At 40.2% G+C, this 25,137-nt stretch overlaps 2 protein-coding genes and 1 long non-coding RNA gene across 4 annotated transcripts; 1 reads left to right on the top strand and 2 right to left on the bottom strand.

Annotated features, from left to right (window-relative positions):
- Positions 1-226: 226 nt before the first annotated feature.
- On the bottom strand, positions 227-4,678 carry LOC134871825 (uncharacterized). The gene is made up of 3 exons (XR_010166738.1): positions 4,609-4,678; positions 2,010-2,108; positions 227-1,787 (listed from the first exon to the last, which is right to left on the bottom strand). It is a non-coding gene; the product is annotated as an uncharacterized LOC134871825 (long non-coding RNA).
- wdr44 (WD repeat domain 44) lies at positions 2,710-15,153 on the top strand. 2 transcript variants are annotated; one of them, XM_063894752.1, is made up of 20 exons: positions 2,710-3,220; positions 4,092-4,125; positions 5,083-5,157; positions 5,319-5,925; positions 6,458-6,597; positions 6,682-6,777; positions 6,885-7,021; positions 7,320-7,403; positions 7,525-7,631; positions 8,289-8,440; positions 8,522-8,660; positions 8,748-8,809; positions 9,185-9,301; positions 9,400-9,522; positions 9,619-9,810; positions 11,404-11,505; positions 11,611-11,726; positions 12,067-12,194; positions 12,280-12,414; positions 12,488-15,153. In XM_063894752.1, the coding sequence occupies exons 1-20, from the start codon at positions 3,144-3,146 to the stop codon at positions 12,574-12,576; spliced, it is 2,712 nt and encodes a 903-aa protein (XP_063750822.1). In that variant the 5' UTR covers positions 2,710-3,143; the 3' UTR covers positions 12,577-15,153. The 2 variants fall into 2 exon arrangements, with proteins under 2 accessions (XP_063750822.1, XP_063750821.1); XM_063894751.1 differs by having other exon boundaries at positions 7,525-7,649.
- Positions 13,408-23,491, bottom strand: zgc:163098 (uncharacterized protein LOC100037380 homolog). The gene is made up of 24 exons (XM_063894753.1): positions 23,366-23,491; positions 22,298-22,382; positions 21,658-21,769; positions 21,085-21,194; positions 20,884-20,951; positions 20,692-20,807; positions 20,546-20,610; positions 20,302-20,467; positions 20,015-20,214; positions 19,424-19,467; positions 18,097-18,201; positions 17,949-18,015; positions 17,566-17,735; positions 17,312-17,474; positions 17,139-17,218; positions 16,959-17,046; positions 16,742-16,873; positions 16,420-16,606; positions 16,090-16,170; positions 15,944-16,007; positions 15,690-15,840; positions 15,263-15,373; positions 13,950-14,128; positions 13,408-13,869 (listed from the first exon to the last, which is right to left on the bottom strand). Exons 2-24 carry the CDS (start codon positions 22,373-22,375, stop codon positions 13,749-13,751), a joined length of 2,658 nt encoding a protein of 885 aa, XP_063750823.1. The 5' UTR covers positions 22,376-22,382; positions 23,366-23,491; the 3' UTR covers positions 13,408-13,748.
- Between the last annotated feature and the right edge of the window lie 1,646 nt (positions 23,492-25,137).

Below are 25,137 nucleotides of genomic sequence, written 5' to 3'. Positions count from 1 at the left end.
GAAATACAAATTCCAATTTAACTGCACTGTGTGTGTATATATATATATATATATATACACACGTAAGGTCTTTTTGTCTTTCTCTTAAAATATATTTCACATTTTCATTATGGGCATTACCTTAATTGAGTAAAGAATAAATCTATAATGCTGTATTAGAAAACTTCCTATGTAGTGAATTTTTCATCGGTCAATGACAAAGCCCACTGCTCAAAAATCAATGTTATGATGCAAAACACATTTAGAGTTTGGGATTTCTTTCGTTTTTGCCATGCATATTTATTCCACGCTTAATTATAAAAATTCTCACAGTCTACAATATTACCAAAAGAAAAGAATGCAATTCATTAAAATGCAATGAGGCTTTTTCAATAATGACACGACGACAACCACTTTACATCCCCAATCATTAATCAGGAACAAATCATTATTAATCAACTGATTGATTTGGAACAAAGAGCTCTTTGGAACGAACGTCAAGTACAATTGCAATTGTAATTTAGCTGTATGCCTACTGTTGGCTGCTCTGCAGTTTTTAGTGCTTGCCTAAATTATGTATGAATCAATAGGACCCACAGCTGCTAATTTATGTGCATGTTTTACAAAACAATTCACACTTTCGTGGATCCTAAACTTAATGAATAACAACTTGGTTACTTCACGGCGAACAACATACTATATGACAGATATACAGTATATAACAACACCTTATGAGTGGGCTCATAAGGACTGTTAAAGGCTGTTAAAGAAGCTGATAAACAGTTCCATGTGATAACATTTTCTAGTATCATCAACATAAACAAATATAAATACATTTCCCACACATATTGCAGAATCAATTTATTCTGCATCATTTTCAAATAAATGCAATGTTTTGATTCTCACTGTGAATAGCCCTGGGTTACCAGGAGCATAACTAATCAGTATAAAGCTTTGCAGTGTTCATGTTTTAAGCTTTTGAACAGAGCAGAGGGTGGAATGGTACCCAGCAATATGCTACTCTGCCTCCCCATAGCTACTGCTCCCTGACCCTGCAGGCAGTGTATAGTAGCTGCCTGCATCCTCATACTAAGATTAGTTAAATGCAAATGTTCAATTTCAATGTGGTTTGTACAAATGTGACGATAACAAATGATTCAATATACAAGACAGACAGACAGACAGACAGACAGACAGACAGACAGACAGACAGACAGACAGACAGACAGACAGACAGACAGACAGACAGACAGACAGACAGACAGACAGACAGACAGACAGACAGATAGATAGATAGATAGATAGATACAAAGGTAAATACATAGAAAGGTAAATACATAGACACAAAGGTTCAGACAGATAGATACAAATATACCGATAAACACATAGATGGATCAATACTTTTTCCTGTTTGTGTGACCTTTGTATTACTCAAAAGACACATTTGTGTTCATTTACAAACAGGAAAGAACTAGTTTGTCCACAGGGCAGCACCGACCCAACTTAAAACCATCTAAAAACAGATGGACGATAGCTCATGCATGTTATAATGTGGTAGTAAATTATTATTGATTTCATTATTTAATTCATATTTCCTATTTATTGAAATTTAAACTCCAGTACATATTAATATGTTAAGAATGTTTTTACTTTTAGGTATGTTTAATGTATATTTGTTATTGACAACTAACAGTTTTTACAGGCCTCTGCCGTAATGCAAAGGATGTATGTGCACCGCAGGTGTGGGCTGACTTGAAAGTGTTTTCCAAATTGGAGGCTGGCTTGAAAGCAGTCGTTGTTTAGGTCACCTTTAAAAAAACATAGAACAAATATTTTCGTTAATACTCATGATCCAAAATTAAATCTACGATCCTAAAAACAGAATGTAACATGAGCGAATTTACTTCCATAATCACCAATTATAAAAAGCAGCTGAACCGAGAGATGATCAGGTGTGCAAATAGGAAGAACAGTAATAATTCATAGCCAAGAGGATCTCGAGCGCCCAGCTGTGCTCTCACGTCACTCACAGCTTTAGCGTCCTCGGGGGTGTGAAGCGGATGTGACCCTCAGAATCTCCATCCAGCGTGTCGGATGTACACCACAGGGGACACTTTGGACAGAGCGTCCTGCACAGAATAACACAGAAACAAAGCTTTGGTTCAGATATACGATTATCTTCGAACAGCTAACTAACATTTTATTTCACATTACATACAAACTGTTTTTTTAATGTATATGTATAGTTTTTTAAATGTCTGATTTGCCACATTCCCTTATAATAAATATAATACTCTCTACCACAACATATTTATATTACTTTATTTAATATTGTATTTATGTCTCTACTTTAACCTCATGTTTTAGATTTTCATTTTTTCATTTACTTGAGTGATTTTCTGTTTTTTCATATTTATATAACACAAAAATTGTAAGAGGGTGCCTGTAGCCTCCACATCATCGGGTCATTATTGTCTAACATGTTTGTTCATGTGTTGCATTTGTTATATTGACAAATATAGTGATTAGCTGATTTTGCTCCTTTGTCTTGTGCAGTCTTGTACACCGAGCATCCCGTGTCACATGACAGCCCATCCCAGTTTTTTTTTCCATTTTCCTGCTTGCTTTTCCTCAAAGAGTCCAGTAGTGGGCAGTGATATTACATAATCATACAAAACATGTCATAACAGTGAGGTAGAAGAAGAGAGCCCCTCAGCCCCGCCCTTTGACTCACCTCGCTCAGATGTTTTTTTTTGTGTTTCTGGTTTGTTTATGACGCGGTTCACTGTCTCCGTTAGCTTGACAGCTGACCAAGACTATGCTGTTGTAAAAACGCGCTTTATTGGTGCCTTTATAGAAACCACTGTGCTGTGAAGGACACAGATTTACAAGAGGGTAGAAAGCTACTAGCAATAGGCGTTGGTCCGCCGTGCGACTAGATTACATTTGTTAGCCTTAGCATTTTGACTAGCATTCTGTAACGTTATGCCGTGACGTTGGATTAGAAAAAGTGGTTGACGACGCCCGGGCAAAGTATTTTAAATTATAATACACACACAGAGAGGACACGTGCATGTGTGTGACACTTTGATTCACAGGTCAGGCTTTTAAACAGCTGCCTGGAGACTATATTTGAGTAGCTTGTAAGCTAAATTCATGTTAGCATGGCGTCAGATACAAGTGACACCGAGGAATTCCATGATGCTCCCGAGGACTTTCACTTTACTCCATCTCCAAAAGTGTAAGGAAACACCTTTTCATAACACGACTTCACGTAAAAGTGAACAATGCATCTGCTAAATGTATCCTGCTAGGTTGTAAGAATCAAGCCACCATTAGTAATGACAGCTAAAGATAACTTGGCAAAATGATGATGTTGTATATACTGAGCTGGATCAGAGCCTCTAGTCGCTGCAAAATACTGTCCTGTAATTCCTGTATAGAAACTATAACAATGTATTGGATACATCACTAGCTGCTTGATGTGCAGAGAGAATCAACCCTAAAAAGTCACATGATGTTATTCCACAGATTGAATTGTCAATTTACTAAAATGCTTATTGTAAGACCAAAAAGATACTTCTAGATGTCATTGTGTTAGCTGGGTGTTTTGGCTGGTGGGTGTATTGACTGAAATCCAAATAAACCAGGCTGTTCTTTAAAATAATGATAGGAGTCATACTCATTTATGACCCATTCAATCAGTTACAGCAAAGTTAAACTGTTAACCTGCCACCTGGACTTTTTGTCATTTGTAAATTAAAGCAAGTGGCTGTTTTCTCTGAGTCATTGTACATAATAGTAATTGTAAATTGTAAAGGCAATCCATGCAATGAATGTTCAGTTGATAACACAAGCATGACATGAATTATTTTGGTAAATCTAGCTGCTATTATTATTAGTACTTGTTACTTATTATCAAGTTTAGAAAACCCCCAGTTTATTGACCTTTGAGCAGCATCAGGGTGCATTTACCTACTAAATAACGTCCCTAACACCAGTGAATGGAATAGCATTCTTGTCTGTGAATTGCTTTCAGAATTTCCAGAATAATTCAACAATAACGTTCCAATCTTTTTTTTTTGTTTCACTCTACCCACGTGTTTTTCTAGGTCACCTGCAAAGTTTTTCATTCCTTCTCCCGAGGTATGTTTATCTAAGCCCAGTCAATGTTGAAACAAGGCACTGTTTGCTGAGTTGCTATTGGATTGATGTTTCTAACTTGTTTTCAAGGTTACCAAGGCTTGAAAATGATGTGAAAAATGTTAATACATACTAATAAATTCATTTAAATTACATTAATTTACACAAAACAATGAATATTTGTTAGATCTATTTTTTTTTACCAGATATATATCATATTATTGTTAGTAGTACTTATCAAAATGACTATTGGAAGTGAACCCTAAACAGTGTGTGACTATGTGTTTGTGTTTATAGTAGTTCTCCCGAATGCTGCTCCCACCTTAAGTGACGTCATAGTAAAATATTGGTAACCTGTTTGAAAAAAAAGCCTTGTTTTATCAATGACTGATCAACTGTAAGTTCTCATCCTTTGGCCAAATATCAGCTACTGTGGTTGGCCTCTTTTCAGACAGTTATTATGTAAATTAAATATAAACAAATCACCTGGCCTCTTTGCTCTGCATGTCGTTCCCACACTGACAGTCAAATTAGACATGGCTCCTTACGAGACATCACAAAGAAGTACTGCTTTATCTGCAACAAAATACTGAACTGATATCAGAATGAAACCAGGAGTGAAACCTGCTCACGGACCAGCATTAGCCCGGTGTTTAATGGAACTGGAAACATTGATTTCACAGCAAAGGGAATTTGTATTTAAGTAAAGTAGAGCCTGGAATTTGATCAAAATCAGCCGGAGTTTAAACTCAATGTCTGCATCATATGAAAAAAAGGTCAAATGAAAAGCTAGTTGGAACTGAGAACTTCTGTAAATGTAAAGACCTGTGCTCAATAAAATAAACACTTAAATAGTAAAATATCATTTTCTCAAAGTCTGTTTTTTTGGATGTGCCTTGATGTTATTTATTTCATTTCTTCTATGTTTTGTAGTTCAATGTTTTAAAATTGCTTTCTCAGATACCGGTAAACGCTGCACAAGATGGGAGATGTGGAGTGGCTGCGTCCGACAATCAGCAGGATGATCCGCTACTGGTATGGTTTTTCTAATGGCCATGGTCTGTGTGATGTATGATAACATGGAGGTTTCGTTATATTTTTATACTTAGTGTGGATTTCATAGAAAGGTCTGTAACATATCTGTTGCAGTGGGAACTTGCATCATAGCAGCTGTTTTGTTTTTCTCTTCCTCAAAGATCATTGATAGCATCATTGAGGAGAGTCAAAAGGGAAGTGTTGGTGAAGTCGGCGAGGTGGCTGAGCTGTTGGATCAGCTTCATGTTGATGTGAGAGAGGAACCGGAGGAAGAGGATAATGCTCAGGAAGTTCCTGCGGAGCTAGCAGCGCCGGCTGTCGAACCTCAACCTGCCGAGAGACTGGAGGAACAACAGGAAAGCGCTGCAACAAACGGAGCCTGCTGGATACCTGAAGCCGCAGCTCTCCCAGGGCCATCAGTCGGCTCACAAGAAGGCGTTCAGCCCCCAGACATCACCAGCACCGTTAGACTGAGTCACCCTGGGGGGGCTGGGCCGGGTGCAGAAGGGGAGCCGGAGCAGAGACCTGCAGATATCTTAGACCAGGTCCCATTCACAGACGGGTCGGCCGACTCGGATTCCTCTGGACCTCTGAAACCCCCGCGTCAATTCACAGTGGAACCTGACATTGTAGCAAGCACCAAGAAGCCTCCTCCCTCACGCCCACCCCCTCCGAGCGGAGGACCTCCACCCAGGCCGCCCCCCCCAGCTTGGCAGACTTTACCTTCCAGGAAGTCTCAGGAGTGTCTCAGACCGAGTGGACTGGAAGGTAGAGAGAACACTTCTCAGTCCCCATGATTAAAGTAGATAACATTGACTGAAAATGTTATTTAAACGTTGAACTTTATTTGTATTTTTTGTTAAGAACTTGCTGTTGCTGATAAATAAAATACTTTAAAGCAGGCAGGTGTGGAAACATTGAGGAACAACTATGATCTTTTACTAGAAAGTCACATTTTTAGGGTTATGCTGTTCTCTCACATCCCATTTTAATAGAAAACCTTTATTTGTAGCTGTTCCAACCATGCAATACCATATTTAGAAACCTTATATTTTACAAAAAAGGAACATTTGCTCACTGCTACTAGTACACAGAGTTTACCCATGTGTTTCAGATAATGGACGAACAGCTCATAGGATCCTCTCCTCTATATTCGAGTACAAGCACCCTGGCAAATTGATTTATATTATTTTGTTATTGTTTAATCAACTACCAAGTCATACTGCTTATTCAGAAACGAAAAGCAGACAGGATGGAGTTCTAATTCTAAGATCAAGTGTTGTGTTGTTTGTGTGTCCAGTGTCTACAGTCAGCTGTGAGGTCCTGGAGCCCTCTGGCCTGGTGTCCCCCAGCAGCACGGTGAGGAGCCTCACCAAAGAGCTGCAGCATTCCTTGGATCTGGCCAGCGCCACCAGTGGAGACAAAGTGGTCACAGCGCAGGTCAGTGAGGCTGTAAAACTGACCTCATATTCCAGAAATTCTCAAAAGGACATTTTATTTCACCACTGCCTTGTTTTTTTCCAGGAAAATGAGGATGGACATGCCTCGTCTGACAATGGAGGACAAACTCCAGGCTCTCAGCGGCCACGTTCTAACTCTGGTAGAGAACTGACAGATGAAGTAAGACTCCCTCTCTGTTTGTTTTTACTGTCACTTTTTTATTATTTTTTTATAAAAGCCATAATCCCAAATCTTGCACAATCCTGATGCGGTATCTTGAAAAACAGGAAATCCTCGCCAGTGTGATGATCAAGAATTTGGACACTGGAGAAGAGATTCCTTTAATCCAGGCAGAGGAGAAACTTCCTGCGGCGATCAACCCCCTCACTCTGCACATCATGAGGAGGACCAAGGAATACATTTCGTAAGCAGAAAATAATAACTCCGTTGCAGTAATATCATATTTGTGTTGGCAAGAACGGAAAATATCACATCTGAAACTTTCTCAGCACTGTTCCATGTAATGGGATATATTCTGTGGGAAAGAGAATGAAGAATAAACAGCATAACAACATTTGTGCTTTCTAAAACTGGAATGATTATGCTGATTTAACAACATCACATTTTAAATAGGTGATATGCATCCCCATTAGAGCACTGCCTCTTCCCACCACTAAAAGCCTTTTTGTTTTTAAGCTGATGGTCGTTTTCCCCCCTCTCAGGAATGATGCAGCGCAGTCAGATGACGATGACAAGGCTCAGGCTCCGCTGGCAGACACAGACGGAGGAAAACTGAAACAGAAAACGTAAGGAACAGTGACTTATCATAGCTTGTTCCTGCCTGGAATTTATTTTTCTTCCCCTTCTCACCACATGATCAAATATAGACTGTCATTTTTCTTTTTGTCCCTTTTTATTTTTAACCAGGACCCAGTTTAAAAAGTTCCTGGGCAAGTCTGTGAAGAAGGCCAAGCATCTGGCTGAGGAATACGGAGAGAAGGCAGTCAACAAAGTGAAAAGTGTGCGAGATGAAGGTAGAAGAACAAGCAGAAGTAATTGAGCTTCAGTTGTTGTTACTTCTCCAAACTGCATGTTCAAATAATGTGATTTAAGACTTTGTATATAAAAATGTTTTTTTAACTGTTAAAATGTAAGTGGAAGGAGAACAGAATGCAGGGCAAAGATAAGTGCAGGCAGGGGAAGAGACTTTTGTCGAGATGGCCATTAATAAACGGATGTGGGCTTTGGGAATATTAATGGCATAATTCACTTTGCCGCTGTCATTAATGGCAACAGCAAAATATGTGCACTACTGAATCATCAAAAACCACATATAAATAACTCTCCCACACCAAGCACATGGAGCAGGTCATTTATTTTCCTTTGCTTAGTGATCTCTGCACATCTACATGTCCTCACTGTTTGGGTATTTATCAGAGCATTTTCCAGTACGTTAGCAAGACTTGATATGCATCCCTGAGAAATGTTCCACTGTTAAATGTGAGGCTACTGAATCCGGAACAAGCTCTACTTCATCATGAAAATGGAAAAGGTTAACACCGAACATTTGTTAAACATCTCAGAATAAATGTTGCTTCATTCATTGTAAAGGATGTGCCTATGAAACATTAGCGCTCCTGCTGCTGCGAAGGGTCTGCTAACCTGAGTTATGTTTTGTGTTTGGGGCTCAGTGTTCCACACAGATCAGGACGATCCGTCATCGAGTGACGATGAGGGCATGCCTTACACCAGGCCGGCAAAGTTCAAGGCAGCACACAGCTTCAAGGGCCCCTTTGACTTCGATCAGATTAAGGTTGTGCAGGACCTGAGTGGAGAGCACACGGTAAGACGCAGAAATTAATGTTCAATGTCAGACATGTTTGCCAGTGAAGGCTAGTGCTACAGCCTCCTTGTCTTCCCTCAGGGGGCCGTTTGGACGATGAAGTTCTCTCACTGCGGGAGGCTGCTGGCCACGGCAGGCCAGGATAATGTGGTTCGCATCTGGGTCTTGAAGACTGCTTTCGACTACTTCAATAACATGAGATTAAAGTACAACACTGAAGGTAAGGCTTTTCCTCGTTGTGGTATGAAGATTCATTTACATGCACAGCTTTGGCTGCAGTAAGATCCTTTCTAATTGGTTCCCCCAGGTCGAGTTTCACCGTCTCCTTCTCAGGAAAGTTTATGCTCCTCTAAATCTGACGATCACCTGGTGAGTGAAATGAATCATATCTTTTACTTGTAGGTTATCTAGTGTTCCAAGAACATCTTCAAACTCAGATTAAATCAGCAAACAAATTTTGGATTTATTGCCAAGTGGTGTCACAAACATGGCACTCTGGTAGAAGAATTTAAAATGAAAATAGGAATATAAAAAAATGAAATAATAAAAAGAATCTGTCAGAACTTTTATTAAAAACGGTTTTTATACAAGATAAAAAAACACAATAAGTAAATGATAAATTACGAAGAAGCTGTTCAGTTCTATTTTCAGAATTGGATATGCCTACAGTAAGCTTTTTTGAAAAAGTGCAAATATTGCAAGGTGTATTTTTTACAGTTACGTTGTTGTTTGCTGTTGTTTTAGGCAAGTTGTGCTCCAGAGGACCCAGACACAGAAGATAGAAATACCCCTTTCCGTCAGGTTCCCTTCTGCAAGTATAAAGGACATACGGCGGATCTTTTGGACTTGTCCTGGTCAAAGGTAAATAAATAAATGAAGACATAATATGATGTCTTCCTTCCCTATCTTCCTCCTTTCATCCCTCGTCTTACTCTTTTTTTGTTGTTGTGTCAATCTAGAACTTCTTCCTGCTCTCCTCTTCCATGGATAAAACGGTACGATTGTGGCACATATCGAGGAGAGAGTGTCTCTGCTGCTTCCAGCACATTGATTTCGTCACAGCCATTGCTTTCCACCCCAGAGTGAGTCAGGTCACCTTCCCTCATCATAAATCACACCTGTATTTATTCTTAGCTCCCAGACATTATTTACAGCACCGCTTGCTTCTTGTTTCCCAGGATGACAGATACTTTTTAAGTGGCTCTCTGGATGGGAAGCTACGACTCTGGAACATTCCTGACAAGAAGGTGGCTTTGTGGAACGAGGTGGACGGCCAAACACGCCTCATCACCGCAGCTAACTTTTGCCAAAATGGGAAGTACGCCGTCATCGGCACGTACGATGGCCGATGCATCTTCTATGACACTGAGGTACCCAGACAAGCTACTCTTTTCTGCAAATGCTAATGGTTTAAAAATGTTATTATTTTTAGGGCTGTCAGTCGATCAAAATATTTAATTGCGGGCCATCCCCATGCGGTTAGGATTGGGCACCGAAACGCGGTGCCAATAGGGTACCAGTTCCGACATAAACGGTAGTAACGAGACCGAATACGAACGAACATTTCGGTGCCAGACTTTTTTTTTTACACTGCCCCCTGGTGTTCCGGCGTCAACTTGAGGTTGTTGAACCTGACGTCAGTGCCGCTACTTAGCACACTTGTTGATCAGAACTGAGTGAGAGGATCAATAAAGATGTGGAAAGTAAAACGCTCCAAGGTTTGGCTTAATTTCACATCTAAGGATGCAGATTCTGCGACTTGCAACACATGTCTTAAAGCAATAGCCTGCAAGTGAGGTATCACTTCTAATTTAATCAAACATCTGACGGTGCATGGAGTTTATTTAAAAGCCGACCAATGCACCGTGTTTGATAAATTACGTGACGAAAGGCCAGGCACTTCAACGGCAGCAGCCAGTGTCGGACAAATAGAAGAGAGTCTCAGGCTGGGACTCTATATTGGTTTATTTATTACTCTATGCTACTGGTATTTATATTGTTTAAAGATTTAAGTTAATACTGTGTTCAATTTGGCCCTGGAAATAATAGGGTATTGTTTTTTGACAACGTGTGTGCGTTTTAGTTTTTTTAACTACCGGTTTCGAGAACCGTTTCGGCACCGGAACCGTTTCAAAAATACCGAGTAGGCACCGGTATCGGATAAAACCCAACCGATACCCAACCCTACATGCGGTGGCCCCAAGTTCGAATGCAGCCTGAAACCCTTTGCCGCGCGTCATCCCCTCTGTCTCCACATTTCTCATCCGTCTCTATAATAAAGGCAAAAAAAATAAATATCTATTTATGTTTAATCGCACGTTTTCTATCTGTTCTAAATGTACCTTAAAAAGGATATTTTTCAAGTTTTTGTGGATGGACAAATATGATAGCAAGACATCAAACATCATTGTTATTGCAGCAATCCGCGATAAAGTTATGAAACTTGTTGACAGTGGCGGCTCTCTAAGGCACTTAATATGTGCGGTCGCTTTGAATCAGCAGAGCCTCATCCTCCACACTGTTTACTGACTTACAGTCTGTAGCCACCATTTAGCTATTATGTTGTCCTCTCCTCTCTGCTGAAAGAGTGCTCTGCTTGCGAGGTGGGGGGGGGGTCTCTGTGAATCAGCGCTATGCTTGGACAGCGAGTGATATTTTAAACTCTGCGTACTCCGGAGGAAACTTATTTCACTTTGCAGGACGTACATATTACCTCGGTCTTGTTGAGAAAAACCATCCGGCAGGTCTTTATAGCTCAACCTTCAATTCAAAAGGGACTTTTCCTTCTCCATTTGTAGTGTGTTTCTGCTGTGATCCACAACATTACCATGGATTCCTGATATTTTTTAACTACGGAGCGGGCTGAGAAAATTAGTGCCGTTAAAAGGAAGTTAACTTTGACAGCCCTAATTATTTTGTATTAATTCCCAGTTAAATGTATTCTCTGTTTTCTCCTTCCTTAGCGTCTGAAATACCACACTCAAATTCATGTGAGGTCCACCAGAGGCAGAAACAAAGTAGGACGCAAAATCACCGGCATTGAGCCTCTGCCTGGAGAGAACAAGGTCTGATCTGCACTACAAATACATACTGTGTTGTTTGATGCCCCTATGGTAAGGCATTTGAAACAGACCTATGTAATCACAAGCTCTCTCTCCCCCCTTTCACAGATTTTGGTGACCTCAAACGATTCCCGCATTCGTCTTTATGACCTGAGGGACTTGTCTTTATCCATGAAATACAAAGGTTATGTAAACAGCAGCAGCCAGATCAAAGCCAGCTTCAGGTGAGGACAGTTCTCTTTCCACAATAAAAGAGGACAAATAAAGTTCATTTCCAGGGTCATATTTGTATTTTGTGACATGTCTCCATGCCTTGTTGTCAGATAGCTCTTTATTTTTCTCATACTGCCTGTGCTGCAGCACCTCTTTTCACCCTCTGTCTGAAACCATAGCCCGGTCTGATCTGATTGGTTAGTTGGCCAGCTCTGTTCTGTCATTTTCAACTGTTATACATGAACACTGACCTTTCACAGTAAAGAAAGTCTGCTCTGCCACCTTAACGCACACCATGTTAGTTTATAGTTTCTCTGCTCCTTCATTAACTGTGGGATTATCTTCCTGCAGTCATGACTACTCCTTTATAGTCAGTGGTTCAGAGGATAAGTACGTGTACATCTGGAGCACTTACCACGACTTGAGCAAATTCACATCTGTACGACGGGACCGCAATGACTTCTGGGAAGGAATTAAAGGTAACTGTGTTGAATGACAAACTTGATTTGAATGCCTGTCTAATTAATTGTTGGCGCTGACACGAAACCTTTACTTATCTTTCAGCACACAATGCAGTGGTCACCTCAGCAGTTTTTGCACCGCACCCAGGCCTTATTGTTCCGCAAGAACCTGGAGCAGACAAACCAGAAGCCGAGTGTAAGAGCCTGGACTCCACTGACTCTGAAACCATACCCTCAGGTGCGTTTGCCTTTACAGATTTCACAACATTTAGAGATTTCCGTACTGTTAAGTAAGTGTTGTCCTTTTTCAGGAGCCCTAAAGACGGATCACACAGAGGTTCTACTCTCTGCTGACTTCACTGGAGCCATCAAGGTTTTCATCAATGTAAAAAAGTACTGAGCACTGCAGAGGCGGTCCGCTCCTCACACTCAGGCCCGTCTGCAGGGGATCAGTCCTGAAGACGAAGGAGAGTCTGTCAGGGGACTTCTGATGCCGCCCAACAACCTAGGGGTTATCGATCTGACACTAAAGAGCCGTCTGTAGCCTTCTTTCAGGGAAACGGGGACCCTAAAATAGAAGAGGGAATAGATGGACTGTACAATATAGAGGTGTGAAGCCCGGTTTCTATTTTTTATCTTGAATACCAAGCAACTGTGAACGGTTCTGCGCTAAGGAAAAAAAGAATCGGAAATGCCCAGCGGGTGTGGTCTGTTCAGATACATGCGTGTTCATTTACAGCTGTGTGGTCCGGACGGAGTATGGCAAGATAAGGTTATTCTGTAACAGTATGGGCACCTTACTTATTTCTTTCACTCCAACATTTTAGAAAAGCAAAGTCCTAATGTCAGTCACAAATGTACGTGTGTCTTAAAGAGACATTTGTCTTGGAAGCAAGGTGGTTTGAAATGATTTGTGCCTAAATCTAGATCACTTTTCTAAATTCTACTTTAATTTATCGAACATTTTAGTAGGCGACACAAAATCTACGGTACATGAAATCAGTAAATGGTTGTTAATGATTAGGGCTGGGTATCTTTACATTTTTTCAAGAACAACACTGGCTCTTAAGACCTTTTGATATTGTTTTTTTTTCAATGAAAGCACATGTCATTGTTAATGTGACTGTAAATTCAGTGTGTAACATTGCATACTTGCTGCTTTTGTAAACAGAACCAAATAAAGCCCTATTCATTTACTCAATAAAAGTCCACACAAACGAGAAGAAAAGCGTGTTGACAACATTTTTTTAAATGACCAGTAAAAATAGTTCTGATACCTGGCCCTACAAATCATATCCTCCACACACACACATCTTTTATCACCGTCCGTGATTTATTTAGTGTCAGAACTCTGCAGCACGATTCAGCTTATCATTTTAAAAACAAACGTTAAAACAAAAATATATATAATTAGTTACAGTGTTCAAACTTTGTCATACAAAAAAAAAGACTGCCGAGTCTTGCATGGAGAGTGTGAGTTTAGGACCAAAACAGCGGACATGTTGGTCTGTTTTTTAGAGGGTTGTGTATCCCACGGATACCAGCAGGGTTGTGGATGTCCAGAGCTGAGAGTCAGTGTTTGCTCTTCTTCGCTTTCTTATGGGAGCGATGTGGCGACCGTGACCTGGACTTCCCGGTTTTCCGATCTGGAGATGGTGATCGGGAACGCTTGGACCATTTGGGAGACCTTGTCCTGTTTGAAAAGGATTGAGAGTTATCAGACTGACAGAATAACGATCGGAATGATCCACAAAAACACCTCATGGCACTTGCTTTAAAGGAGAGATGCTCCTCGACTTCCGGGCGTGGTCGTCGGGATCTCTGCTCCATCCTCGTCTCCTGACGCCGTCTTCACTTCTTTTGCTCCGATCTCTGTCCCTCCTGTCATCCTTTGACCTGTCTTTGGACTTTGATGTCAGTCTCTCGTTTTTGTCGTCATCTTTTTCAAACTCCTATAGTACACGGGGTGAAACATCCCAATGAAGTCAGATAAAGGCTTTTATTGTTTCAGTCTGTTAAGATGCAAAATACAACTCATAACTGGCTTGTAATTCACAAATCTAGCAATTCATCCACGACATCCTGCAGGTTCTCCACAAGGGGGAGCTGTTTCGTTTGTAGGATCCCTTTAACACTTGCTTACCTAAACCTATAGAAATGAATGATATCAGCATTGACACCTTCAGGCAGGGAAGGCAACAGATTTGTTTGGGGAAGAAAACTCTTGAGTCAAAAACAATAATTGGAGCAGTGTGACTGTAAACTGAAACACTACAAACACAAAAATATTTGTATACCAAGAACTCACCCTGTGTTCGTAACAAACTAATCTCAAAAAATGTAGAAAAGTCTTTTGAATTGAGGGAAATGGTGGCCTTGTTTAACAGAGTTTTAAATGGAAATGTGTGAGTGAAAATGCCCTGTTTTGTAAGAAGCGAGCATTCTTCTGGGAAATGAAACTTGAATTACGTGGCGAGAGTTTAGTGAACGTGGCAGATGGATGTTTTGATTAAGTTTTGCTGTTGATCAAAGCCCCAATTTACCTTTTTTTCCATCAATCATTTTCTGTATTTTTTGGTATTTCCTTCCACTTGGAGGCATGCAATGATATACAAGTTTTATTCAAAAACTCAAGGTACCACAGTAATTGATCATCAGTATCGTGTGGCTAAAATATTCAGAAAATACACAAAATAAACAGTTCTAGTAAAATAACTTGGAAAACACAACAGGACACAGACAGCAGCTGAAGCACCCTTAGTGGACCGGACTCCATCTGCAGATCTGACACGGCTTTCTAACTAGCTTTGCAGTTTCACATCGGGCGAGTCTGTTTTTAAATGATTTGCATCAGTAACACTGGTTTTTTTTACCATGCCAACTGACTAATTTCACAGTCTAATTTTAATGTACTAATAGCAAGCACTTTTGTAAATTTTGCCCCATGCTGTTCTTGATTAAACAAATGTTTCTATTACACATCAGTCGTGTTTTTATTTTTACTTAAGAGACTATTAACTGAAGTATAAACACTGGGCTCAATAGACTCATGCAATATATTAAATAAAAAGTAAAGAGGAGCCCACCTTCTGAAGCAGCTTGTTCCTGTAGTGCTCCACCTGCTGCTGTAGGCTCATCCCAGACTTCCTCGGCCTCTTTCCATACTCCAGCTCATCTTGGATCTTCATTACCTTCACCTGTGGCAAGACGCATCGAATCAGTTCTGCGTATTTATTTACTCTCATTTGACCTCTCCTCACACGGTTGAAGATGCTACTGTAGGGAGGCACCCTGCTATGGAGTACAACTGTGGTTCTACATTTTCTATTTAATAAGAAATGATAAATGTGTCCATTTTCAGAAATATATATATATATTTGTATTGTTCTTCCCCTCAAAATTAAAAGGATATTTTGGTAAACAAAGCATAAAGTGTGACCTAGAGGAAGTGGGGGAGGAATGGGTCTAACCTAAACACATTTTTTTATATAAACACAATTAATGTAGACTTGCCTCCAGCTCCCGCAACCTTTTCCTTTTGCTCTCAGACATTTGAAAACTTCTGAGCGAGCTCTGGAAATCTGCACTGTCATATTTGGACGAACCGCTGCAGTCATCACTGCTGTCGCTCTCAGAGTCTTCACCACCATCCTGCGGGTTGACACTGTCACCAGGAGGGGACGGAGATACATTAATGTAATGTAATGTGTAATATGCCGTTCAGATGTAGCCAGCTGCTGCAAGGATGCCAACCACAGAGGCCTTACCTTAAATTCACTTCACCCGCACTGGTTTTCTCCACCACCATGTCCCACTTGGACCCTAGCATGACTTTGAGAGAAAGGAGTAAAATGAGCAGGATCATAGAGGGAGGGATTGGTATGATACTTAAGCATATCTTGACCTGTGTTACCTTGGGAAAACGCCCCAGTGTCAACCGTCTTCTCCCATTTAGACAAAGGCACGCCAGAGAGAGGAACACTGCCCTCCTCCACTGAAAGAAAAAAAGAGACTGGTGGGTCAGGACAAGGACAGCTATTTAATCAAGTTGATGACTTTATAATTCCCAGTTGGAAAATCCTGTGCTTGCTTCCCGTGTCTTCACCGCAGCTATGGACAACAAGCCATGGATTGATTGTGTATTGATCTTAAGACACTTGAGTCGGGCAGATAATTGCCAACGGGACCAGGAAACGGTGGACTTCTGGTTAAGAGACACGCTTTTGATTTGTGGGGGACTCACAGGGCATGCCGTCAATGTCGTCAATGGCAACTCCTAAAGGGACACCGTCAATGTCGTCAACAGGGACCCCATCGAGAGGGTCCCAGCCTAAAGGGCAGCCGTCGAGGTCGTCCACTGGCGCTTTGAGAGGTAACCCGTCTATGAGCGCGCTGTCCAATGGCGCGCCGTCGAGATAAGAGGATTCCTCCTGCGGAGAGACAGATAAGTGCAAATCAGGGCTGCACCTAACGATTACTTTCAGTATAGATCTGCAGATTATTGTGTTGATTAATCACTGAGTGTAGAAAAAGGGGATCAATGAGCAGACAAATATTCAGCTCACCTCCTCCACTGTCTCCGTCGGCTCCTCTACGGCTTTAGTGAAGCCCAGGAAGAGGTTTTGAAGGTGGATTAGAAACGGCTCCGGGTATATGGCCCAGTCCTCCCATGCTCTAAAACAACACGAGACCTTTTGCTGCGGGGAAAGGGCAAATGTTTTATTTTTTTCACTCTATTTTGGTCTAAAGTCTTTATGTGAGGCAAACGAAACACGTCATTACCTTAAACTGCTCCGCCTGCAGCCTGGCTTGTATGTTTTTATGCGCTGCGTTAAGGTCTCCAAATATTTGTGTAAGCTTTGTTTCAAAACTGGAAAAAAAAACAGAGGCAGAGACCCGTTCAGACTGTCACATGAAGAAGAAATACATTATGAAATTGATTTAGGGAAAAGCATCTCTTACTATTTACGATAATATGATGCACCGGGTACTTTGGCACACGAGTTGTGCAAGATGTCTGACACTAGATATAGTCTGGCAATCTGTGGGAATGAGGATAAAGAAAACTGATGTGAGTGAAAAACTTTACAGAGACAGTCATTGAAATGTTGTTTACACAAAGAAGGCAAACTAGCCTTCTTCTGAGGGGGCGTCTGAAGCACGGAAAAGGACTGAGTGATGTGTCCCACTACTTCCTCTGCTGCATCTGCCCTCTGCAGACAGAACTGCATCGTATTGGCGATATCTTCTCTGCTGGGAGTGAGCTCTTTTAGCAAAGTCTCCAACCTCTGCCTGTGCCTGAATCATAAGGAATGACAAAGGTCTACATTTAATTCAACTTAAGTCATCTACGTACAGAGTTGTTATTATGCCTGCTTAACACACTTACTCTGTCCTGAGCTGCCCTTTCTTCACCTCTTCCTCGGGGGGAGCTTCCTCCTCTGCCTCGGCACTATCTTCCCCGGTCTGAGAGTAGTTGTTCAGGATAGGGGGTCTCCACATGGAGCCTCCGCGAAACATACGGAAATCTGCGGTCCTCCATTCTGTCGGGGTCTGTCCCTGAGGTAAGGATGAAGGTCAGAAACATAGAAACTCACACACAAATGCATCCACAATCCAACTGAAGGTTAGGTCAAAGCTCGAACGACTGGTGTGTTTTATTCAGAATAGCTACTTCCCATAAAATGAGATTACCATTTAAATTATTGAAACGTTTTTTTAATTCCTCCAAATAAATCTTTAAGAAACAAGGCTATGGAGTAAAAAACAAACCTGGAGTATGGAGAATAGTTTCCAGCGATAGTACACATGATTCTGGCTTTTGTTTTCAAAAAGGAACCTGAGAAAATAGAAAAAAACAAGCTTAAAATAATTTAGTTTATACACTTTAAGATTACATTTGAGACAGCAAAACACTCACCTGTAGTCTGGATTGTTTTTCTCCTTGTTCATAATTACAGCTTCAAACACGGGGCCTTCACGCACCACAAACTCTACCATCCTGTGAATGAGGAATAATAGATTCCTGTGGGGGAAATAAGAGTGCATCAGACCGGGGTGTGCACTCAGTCCAGCAGTTACATCATGAGATCTCTGAAACCTCCCTGCACTGAAACTGTGGGTCATGCAAACTGCAGGCTGACCTCTAACAGTGTCGTTTCATGTCATGGCACGCATTATTTTAAAGAACACCGCTTGTGGGACATTCAGCTGTGGATTGTGAGTCAATTCGTTAGCATATTGTTATATTACGGGGTCACTGTGTCCTTGGAAGGGGGAAAAGAAATAAGTCTGTTAGGAAAATGGCATCCCATCTAAACCCATTGATATTCTCCAACGTTTTTGTATCCTTAAGGTGTCTAGTAACCAAGTTTAAATAATATTAATCCTGACAAATCGATGGTGTATACTGTACTGTATATATTTTGTGTAAAAAGCAGGTTGTAAGTAACTTATCACCTAATAACCTGTCCAATAAATATTTTATGCCACATTGACAAAGAAAAATCGGGTCATACGTCTCTATGATGTCTGGTTTAAGGATCAGAATTCTAATATTAGCCATTTTACATTGGTTTTAATTCCTACAAAATCACATTGCAATTTTGAAATATACTTTTAGACTAAGCTTATGTACCCATGACAATCAAGAATCAGAGTGAAAACATTTCTGGCTGCAGTTATAATTATTATAATTATGTGTTGGTGCTTTAAACCTGTAACCTGTTCATGCGGTTTTACCTGATGATGTGTATCATCTACCACACTATCCTAAAACAGAACTTGGTTTGATTTATGGCATGAATCTGCATTGTGAGTTAATATTAAATCCATCTGCCTTCTAGCTGTATCCGTCTGCAGTGTCTCAGCCTACCCATGGGAGAGCCAGGGATCAGAGTTGTTCGTAAACTAAAAGACATCAACACTATGACTGGAACAACATCAATAAACTGAGGTATTTGAGCACTAGATTGAAAGAGAAGATGAAGTGTCCATAAAAACATACTAAGTGTATTTACTGTAGGTCAATCTGAGGCCATGGGGACAACAAAAGCCCTCCATCTTTAGTTGCGCATTTCAAAATGTCCACTGATGTTTTGCAATGATACAACACTTGGGGTTGTCCTATACTTAAGATTTTTGTACAGCTCTTAGGACGTGAACTTCCTTCCTGACACAATCTGTAAGGGTCCTGTAACACTTGTGTTATGACAGCTGATCGGTCGTAGTAAGAAGAGTGTCTGTACCTTTCTGTCGGGATAACCACTTTGACTACGGCTTCGGACAGAGTCTGTTTGTGAAGTCAAACAGTGAAAATATTAAAAAAGTGAGTACGTGTACAGATGAAACACTGCAGGGTACATACAGCATAGAAAACGACGATAGCATTCACAGTCGGTGAAATGGGGGGGGGGGGGGGGGAGACATTATTCTAAAATGTTAAAACATCTATACTAGTGAAGCTGATTTAACTTAAAAGTCAAAGTGATAAAATAATTTGAATTAGGGCTTTTTAATGCGCCTGCATCATGTGACACGGACAGTGTGATTAACTAGATGAATAAACAAACATGCGACACAAAAATAGTTCCCAACTTTTAATAATTAATGATGACAAATAACACATGAGTATTGAAGAGTGATTCAGAATCATAAAGTACTGCGATGTGAAATGCTTGTATTTTAATTTAGTATTAAAGATGGAGTCTAATCAATAAGCTTAGTGAAATTTACAAGAAACATTACTTAAATATGAGCGCCTGTACTGCTTAGTGAAACACACACTACACAAATACAACAAGTCATGCAGACATCCAGGAGGACAGAGACAATTTTACCTTGTCGAGCTCTCCTTTGGACATGCCCAGCGGCTTGGTGAAGTCGTTGCGGAAGCGGTCCCTCGGCTGAGCGTTGAAAGGCAAACCAGATGGAGGGGGTGGCGTGGCCCTCACCCCAACCGGTGTGTAGAGAGGCTGAGGTGGAATACGAGCGGGTTTACCCCATCCCAGCTTCATTTCAAACCCCATAATCACTTTACCTACAAATCAAAACATAATCAGTCAGAGTGGAACAGGACGACAGCAAAGGTTATCATCTGCCTGTAAATCAAACCTATTTTTTTTACCGTCGAGTGAAGCCAAGGCTCGTTCTGCATCTTTGCGGGTCATGTAAGCCACAAAGGCTCTGTTGGAGGTCCTGCAGCGCTCCTCGTCCGTTCGGGGCCACATTATCTTCACACTGGCCAGGGGACCATACTTACCAAACTCTTTGCAGAGAATTTCCTCGTTCATCTGAAAGAGGAGAAAAATGTAATGGTGAGAAAATAAATGTGTCAAAGCTGAGCCAATCAAATTAGTGCGCTGCTTTACCTTTGGGCTAATGCAGCCGATGTAGAGGTTAGTGGTGGTTGGCACTGTGAGGTCATCATATAGTACTGTCGGGAAAAGGCTATGGTTAGCATGTTTTGAGGTCATTTCCACTTATAAGACTCTCATATCTTAAAGAGGGCTCTTACCCGATCGTCCTGATAATGGTATATCCAGATTTCCTCCACCTCCTCCTCCTCCTCCTCCTCCCCCATCAGGGTCATTTTTCTTCTTTTTATATCTCTCCTCACGCTCTTCTTGTATTCTGCAATTTTAAATGTAAAAACAAGTTTAAGAACGCAAATCATAACTTATCTGAAAAACATTAGAAAAATCCTTACAGTTTCAGCTCTTCTTTGAAGAGTTCAAGATTGCTCTTCTTCTTCTCTTCTGACTTTCTTTTTTGTGTCTGTTAATCAAAAAAAGGGAGTCACTGTGGTTTTATATCACAACTGACTGCGTGTACGATTAAAAGGTAAGTTTGCATTCATACTTAATTCAGTAAATGATGGCATTACATGTACATCAGTGCAACAACTTACAGCTTTTTTGCTCTCAGCAGATGATACTGGAGAGACATTTTGGGAAAAGGGGACAAAATTCGAAGCAGGTCGATAAAGCTCACTTTTCTTGACCTCGGTTGTCTTCTCCTCTGCAAAAAAAACAACAAAGCAAACTCTGAAAATGTTGTGTTGTTGGTCAGCAGGATATCAGCAGCTTCCTGTATCTATAGGTGGACAGACTGGACTTGAATAATTGAAACTAGCGATTGAGACCATAAAATCACAAGGATCGTTTTTACTGAGCTAATCAACTGAGAAGTCGGGTCCATTTTTTGTACATTTCTACACAAATAAGACGTGTTTTTTCAACCAGTTTGCCGTTGCTGGATATTATGAATATTATGAACTGGTAAGTTGATCAACTATATAGCTTCAATGTAAACTAAAGTGATAAGTGGACTACTGACTGCAGGTCCCCGAAGTAGATTCATGTATTTAATATGGGCCCTGGAAAATTAAAAGAGTGAACTCAGCCTGATATTCTTTAATTGCTACTTTCAGTTCTCTTAATGCTGGATTCAATAGTCGGGAAGTCCTAATGTATCTGCTAACCTTTAGTTGCATTCACGATTCCTCCATGGACAAAAGTTTTCCCGCCGCCTTTCTTGTTGCTCTCAAATGAAGCCAAGAATTCTTCAAAAACCTCTGCTGCTTTTTCTTCCTCCTGGAAATGTTACACAGAAACACAAACGAAACATCAATTACGTTCAATAGTTGATCACATTTTTGATTATATATTTGGTGGATACAATGCCTTTCCACAGGCAAAATGTGTATCCTTATATTTATCGAAATAGGGCCAAATTTGATTAATATCCAACATAATATGGACAAGAGCAATATATCAGAAACAGGAGGCGCATTATTTGTTAAAAGGCTAAAAACATTTCAAAATATCATTCTAATGTAATGTCCTGGCTGACAGTTTGTATTGTACGGATGACATTATTCCTTCTTTGGTAAAATCTTCAGCAGAAAAATCAAACCATGATCATTTTGATTTATTTTTCAATGAAAAATATGTAGATATTCAGGCAAAGGATGATTCCCTATGTCATCACATTTATGACGTCAAAATAATCATAATTTTGTACCCGGATTTCTCAGCCCTATTACAAAATGCTGTTCTCTAAATCCACAAAGCTGTAGGCCTGAATCAGATCCAATATCACAACATCCCCATCCTCTTTACCTTTTTCTTGAGCTCCTTTTGTTCTTTCTTTGAGAGTGTTTTGATCGGAGTGACAGGTTTTCCCTTTCTATCAGCCATGCTTGAACTGCAAAAGTAACAACATGAAGAACAAATTAATACCATAAAAACATTAAATGGGCACCGCTAAGATTCATTTAGTAGTGTACTGTTAAAAAAAAAAGAAGACTGACAACTCTATTAAATCTCTCACACAATCCCCTTACCTATTTTTTTAACAGCCTGGCTATTGGTAGTTAAAAGTAAGCCTATAATTCAAATGACTGTAATCCAGTTATCTGTATCCATGTCTCAAAGAAGATCCTTTATGGTGTGTGCACAAACTGTACCTCACTTTCAGGGTCAGTGGAGAACAATACAAAGATAAACAGCACAAAGTGGGTTGTGTTTACTAATGTGTATCTTTGATGTATGGTCAGATAATAGACACAGGTTAAGTGTAAGGGAAAGACTGAAACTTTACACATTTGAACACAAAGCTATATCTAGCATATGCAAACCCCACGCACACTGCAAACTGCAACACATATCATTACACTTTCACAACAAATGAGCAAGCAAGCAGATTGACTTCAATATATGATATACAGCTACCTGGTTCAGCGTGATATCACCATTCAACACATGCTCTAGATGTCCTCTCATGCAGAGGCAAATCACTGTTTGTTTTTTTAGCACAAACGGTGTTTAAAAGGCCTGGACTGACTATGAGCTATCACTTTGCTAACGTTAGCTACACTAATGTTTAGCTTAGCTCACTGTCTCTGGACTTAAGTGACATGGTAAACTAACCCACCGTTCATCTTTGCATTCTGAATACAGGTGAAATATCTTCGTCGACCATTATTCTGATAGTATCACGACCCAAACAGATGCAGCAGTCTTAATCTAAACATATGCTAAGTGTGGATATCATGCAGCTCCTCCTTTGAGCTAACGCTTGCTAACACAACAGTCTAATATTGTCTTCTGTTACGCCGAAAAGCCCAGACACTCCGCACACATTTCATGCACGTAGCTTCACATAGCTTAGCTAAAACAGTCACTTACAATGTGTGTCATGCTATTGGTTCTCCATTTTTGGCTACGACGACTATTTCTATCACAACATGAAGCAGCAATGGGGAGATATCCGGCTGGAGCTGAGTGAGGAGGACGCACGGTCCTTCCTGCACGGTAATAATAAATGAGTCTGTACTGCTGCATATTCATGACGAGGACTGTCCCTCATTATCATACACGTTTGACTTTCCCAGGTGATGTACTGTAGTCAAATCACCAGATGTGGAAGAATTACAAGTATCAAAGCTAAACGTGCAGCTAATTTTGACTTTGTATGCTGCAGGGTAGCGTGTGGTTTTTACTCTAGTTCTAACTTAAGCCTAATTTAATGGTTCAATCGAATTCAAATCATTAATCCAAATTAGAAAAGTAACTAATTTAGTGGAGTACAAGTCCACCATTTACTATTGTAGTGGGGTAGTACTCAAACCAAAGTACATTTCTCTTTAGTACAGTACTTGAGTAAATGTGTTTAATTGCTTTACACCACTGTTCATGATGAAAACGTTCTCTCATGATCATAGACATGTGTCTTTCTTAAGTGACGCCTTGTAGTCAAATCATTCCTGTGCCCATAAGTGCTGCTCCTTTAAAATCCCATCCAATAGTGTGTTGTGGTTACCTTTGACAGGAGGATAATAGCCTCTTATGAGCAAATCACATTTGCCTGAGTGCAATTTTGATGTACTTGACTGTTTCCATGATATGCTACTTCATACTTATATTTCACTACATTTCAAAATGGAAATATTGCCCTTCTTTCTCCACTTTTACTTATTTTATAATTTAAGTTACTTTCAAAAAATGAATTATTGATTCAAATCATAAATAAAGTAATAGACTGCTAGGTATTATTATATAGGACATTACCTGTTAGTAAGTTTCTGAAATAAGCTACTCTTGTAATAACTGCAACAATACAGGGATGAACACATTATTGCATCAACATTATAATCCATAACTGCATTATGACGCTAGTATGATACTTTAACTTAAGAGTGATATTGAATGGACTCTTGACTCTTGAGGAATTGTGAAGCGCATACGAGTGAAAAAATAAACATGGATAAATGGTTATCCCTGAATGAGGAATAGTGGGGGGTATTTGTGGTGTGTATGGAACATATTATATAATAATTATAAGCATATGTGCTCAGAAACAAAATGGAATACTTGAGTCCAAAGACAGACACTGAGAAATAATGGTGTAAAACTAAGGAATGGAGATTATGAGAGATGGAGTTGGCAGCTAAGGATAAGCATGGTCGAGACATCATTAAAAATGACCCAGGCCGAAATGTTAAAATGACCTAGGCCGAAATGTTAAAATGACCTAGGCCCAGTGGCGGCTGGCCAATAGAGGGCGCTAGGGCGCCGCCCCACCACTCAACTCTCACCACATTTCCTTGAATAAGACATAAAAAAAATTAAATAAAAATGAAATAATAAAATAAAAATATTTCGAAATATATGTATATATTTTTTTAGATGTGCAAGATAAATATTTCATAGTTAATGATGAGTAAAGTTGTTTCGTTCGTTGACATTGTCTGATTGGTGACGTATTTCCGCCCTGGGGCGCAGGAATCTTTGCCCATAGACTCTCGTTAAAAGTTGTACATGCGCAGTAGCTCCTCTTCAATACAAGAGATAGGACGATGTTGGGGCGCACCTCTCCTGCGCCCCGAGCTGAATGCAGCCTTCTGTCATAAAGTATGTGTATTGTCCATGTTATATATGATATATATTATTTAAATATA

Source organism: Eleginops maclovinus, chromosome 11, assembly GCF_036324505.1.
Source record: "Eleginops maclovinus isolate JMC-PN-2008 ecotype Puerto Natales chromosome 11, JC_Emac_rtc_rv5, whole genome shotgun sequence".
Taxonomy (NCBI): domain Eukaryota; kingdom Metazoa; phylum Chordata; class Actinopteri; order Perciformes; family Eleginopidae; genus Eleginops; species Eleginops maclovinus.
Note: the sequence above shows the minus strand (reverse complement) of the source record. Positions and strands in the feature narration are given on the sequence as shown.

What these genes read in the sequence shown, in the direction of transcription:
- wdr44 (XM_063894751.1), top strand. Translation starts at nt 3,144, where the DNA reads ATGGCGTCAGATACAAGTGACACCGAGGAATTCCATGATGCTCCCGAG. An exon ending in TTTTCATTCCTTCTCCCGAG is followed by an intron (nt 4,126 to 5,082) that starts GTATGTTTATCT and finishes TTGCTTTCTCAG; the next exon opens with ATACCGGTAAACGCTGCACA. An exon ending in GTAGAGAACTGACAGATGAA is followed by an intron (nt 6,778 to 6,884) that starts GTAAGACTCCCT and finishes CTTGAAAAACAG; the next exon opens with GAAATCCTCGCCAGTGTGAT.
- zgc:163098 (XM_063894753.1), bottom strand. Translation starts at nt 22,375, where the DNA reads ATGGCTGATAGAAAGGGAAAACCTGTCACTCCGATCAAAACACTCTCA. An exon ending in CTGCTGAGAGCAAAAAAGCT is followed by an intron (nt 20,952 to 21,084) that starts GTAAGTTGTTGC and finishes TTTGATTAACAG; the next exon opens with ACACAAAAAAGAAAGTCAGA. An exon ending in GTGGTTATCCCGACAGAAAG is followed by an intron (nt 18,202 to 19,423) that starts GTACAGACACTC and finishes TTTCCCCCACAG; the next exon opens with GAATCTATTATTCCTCATTC.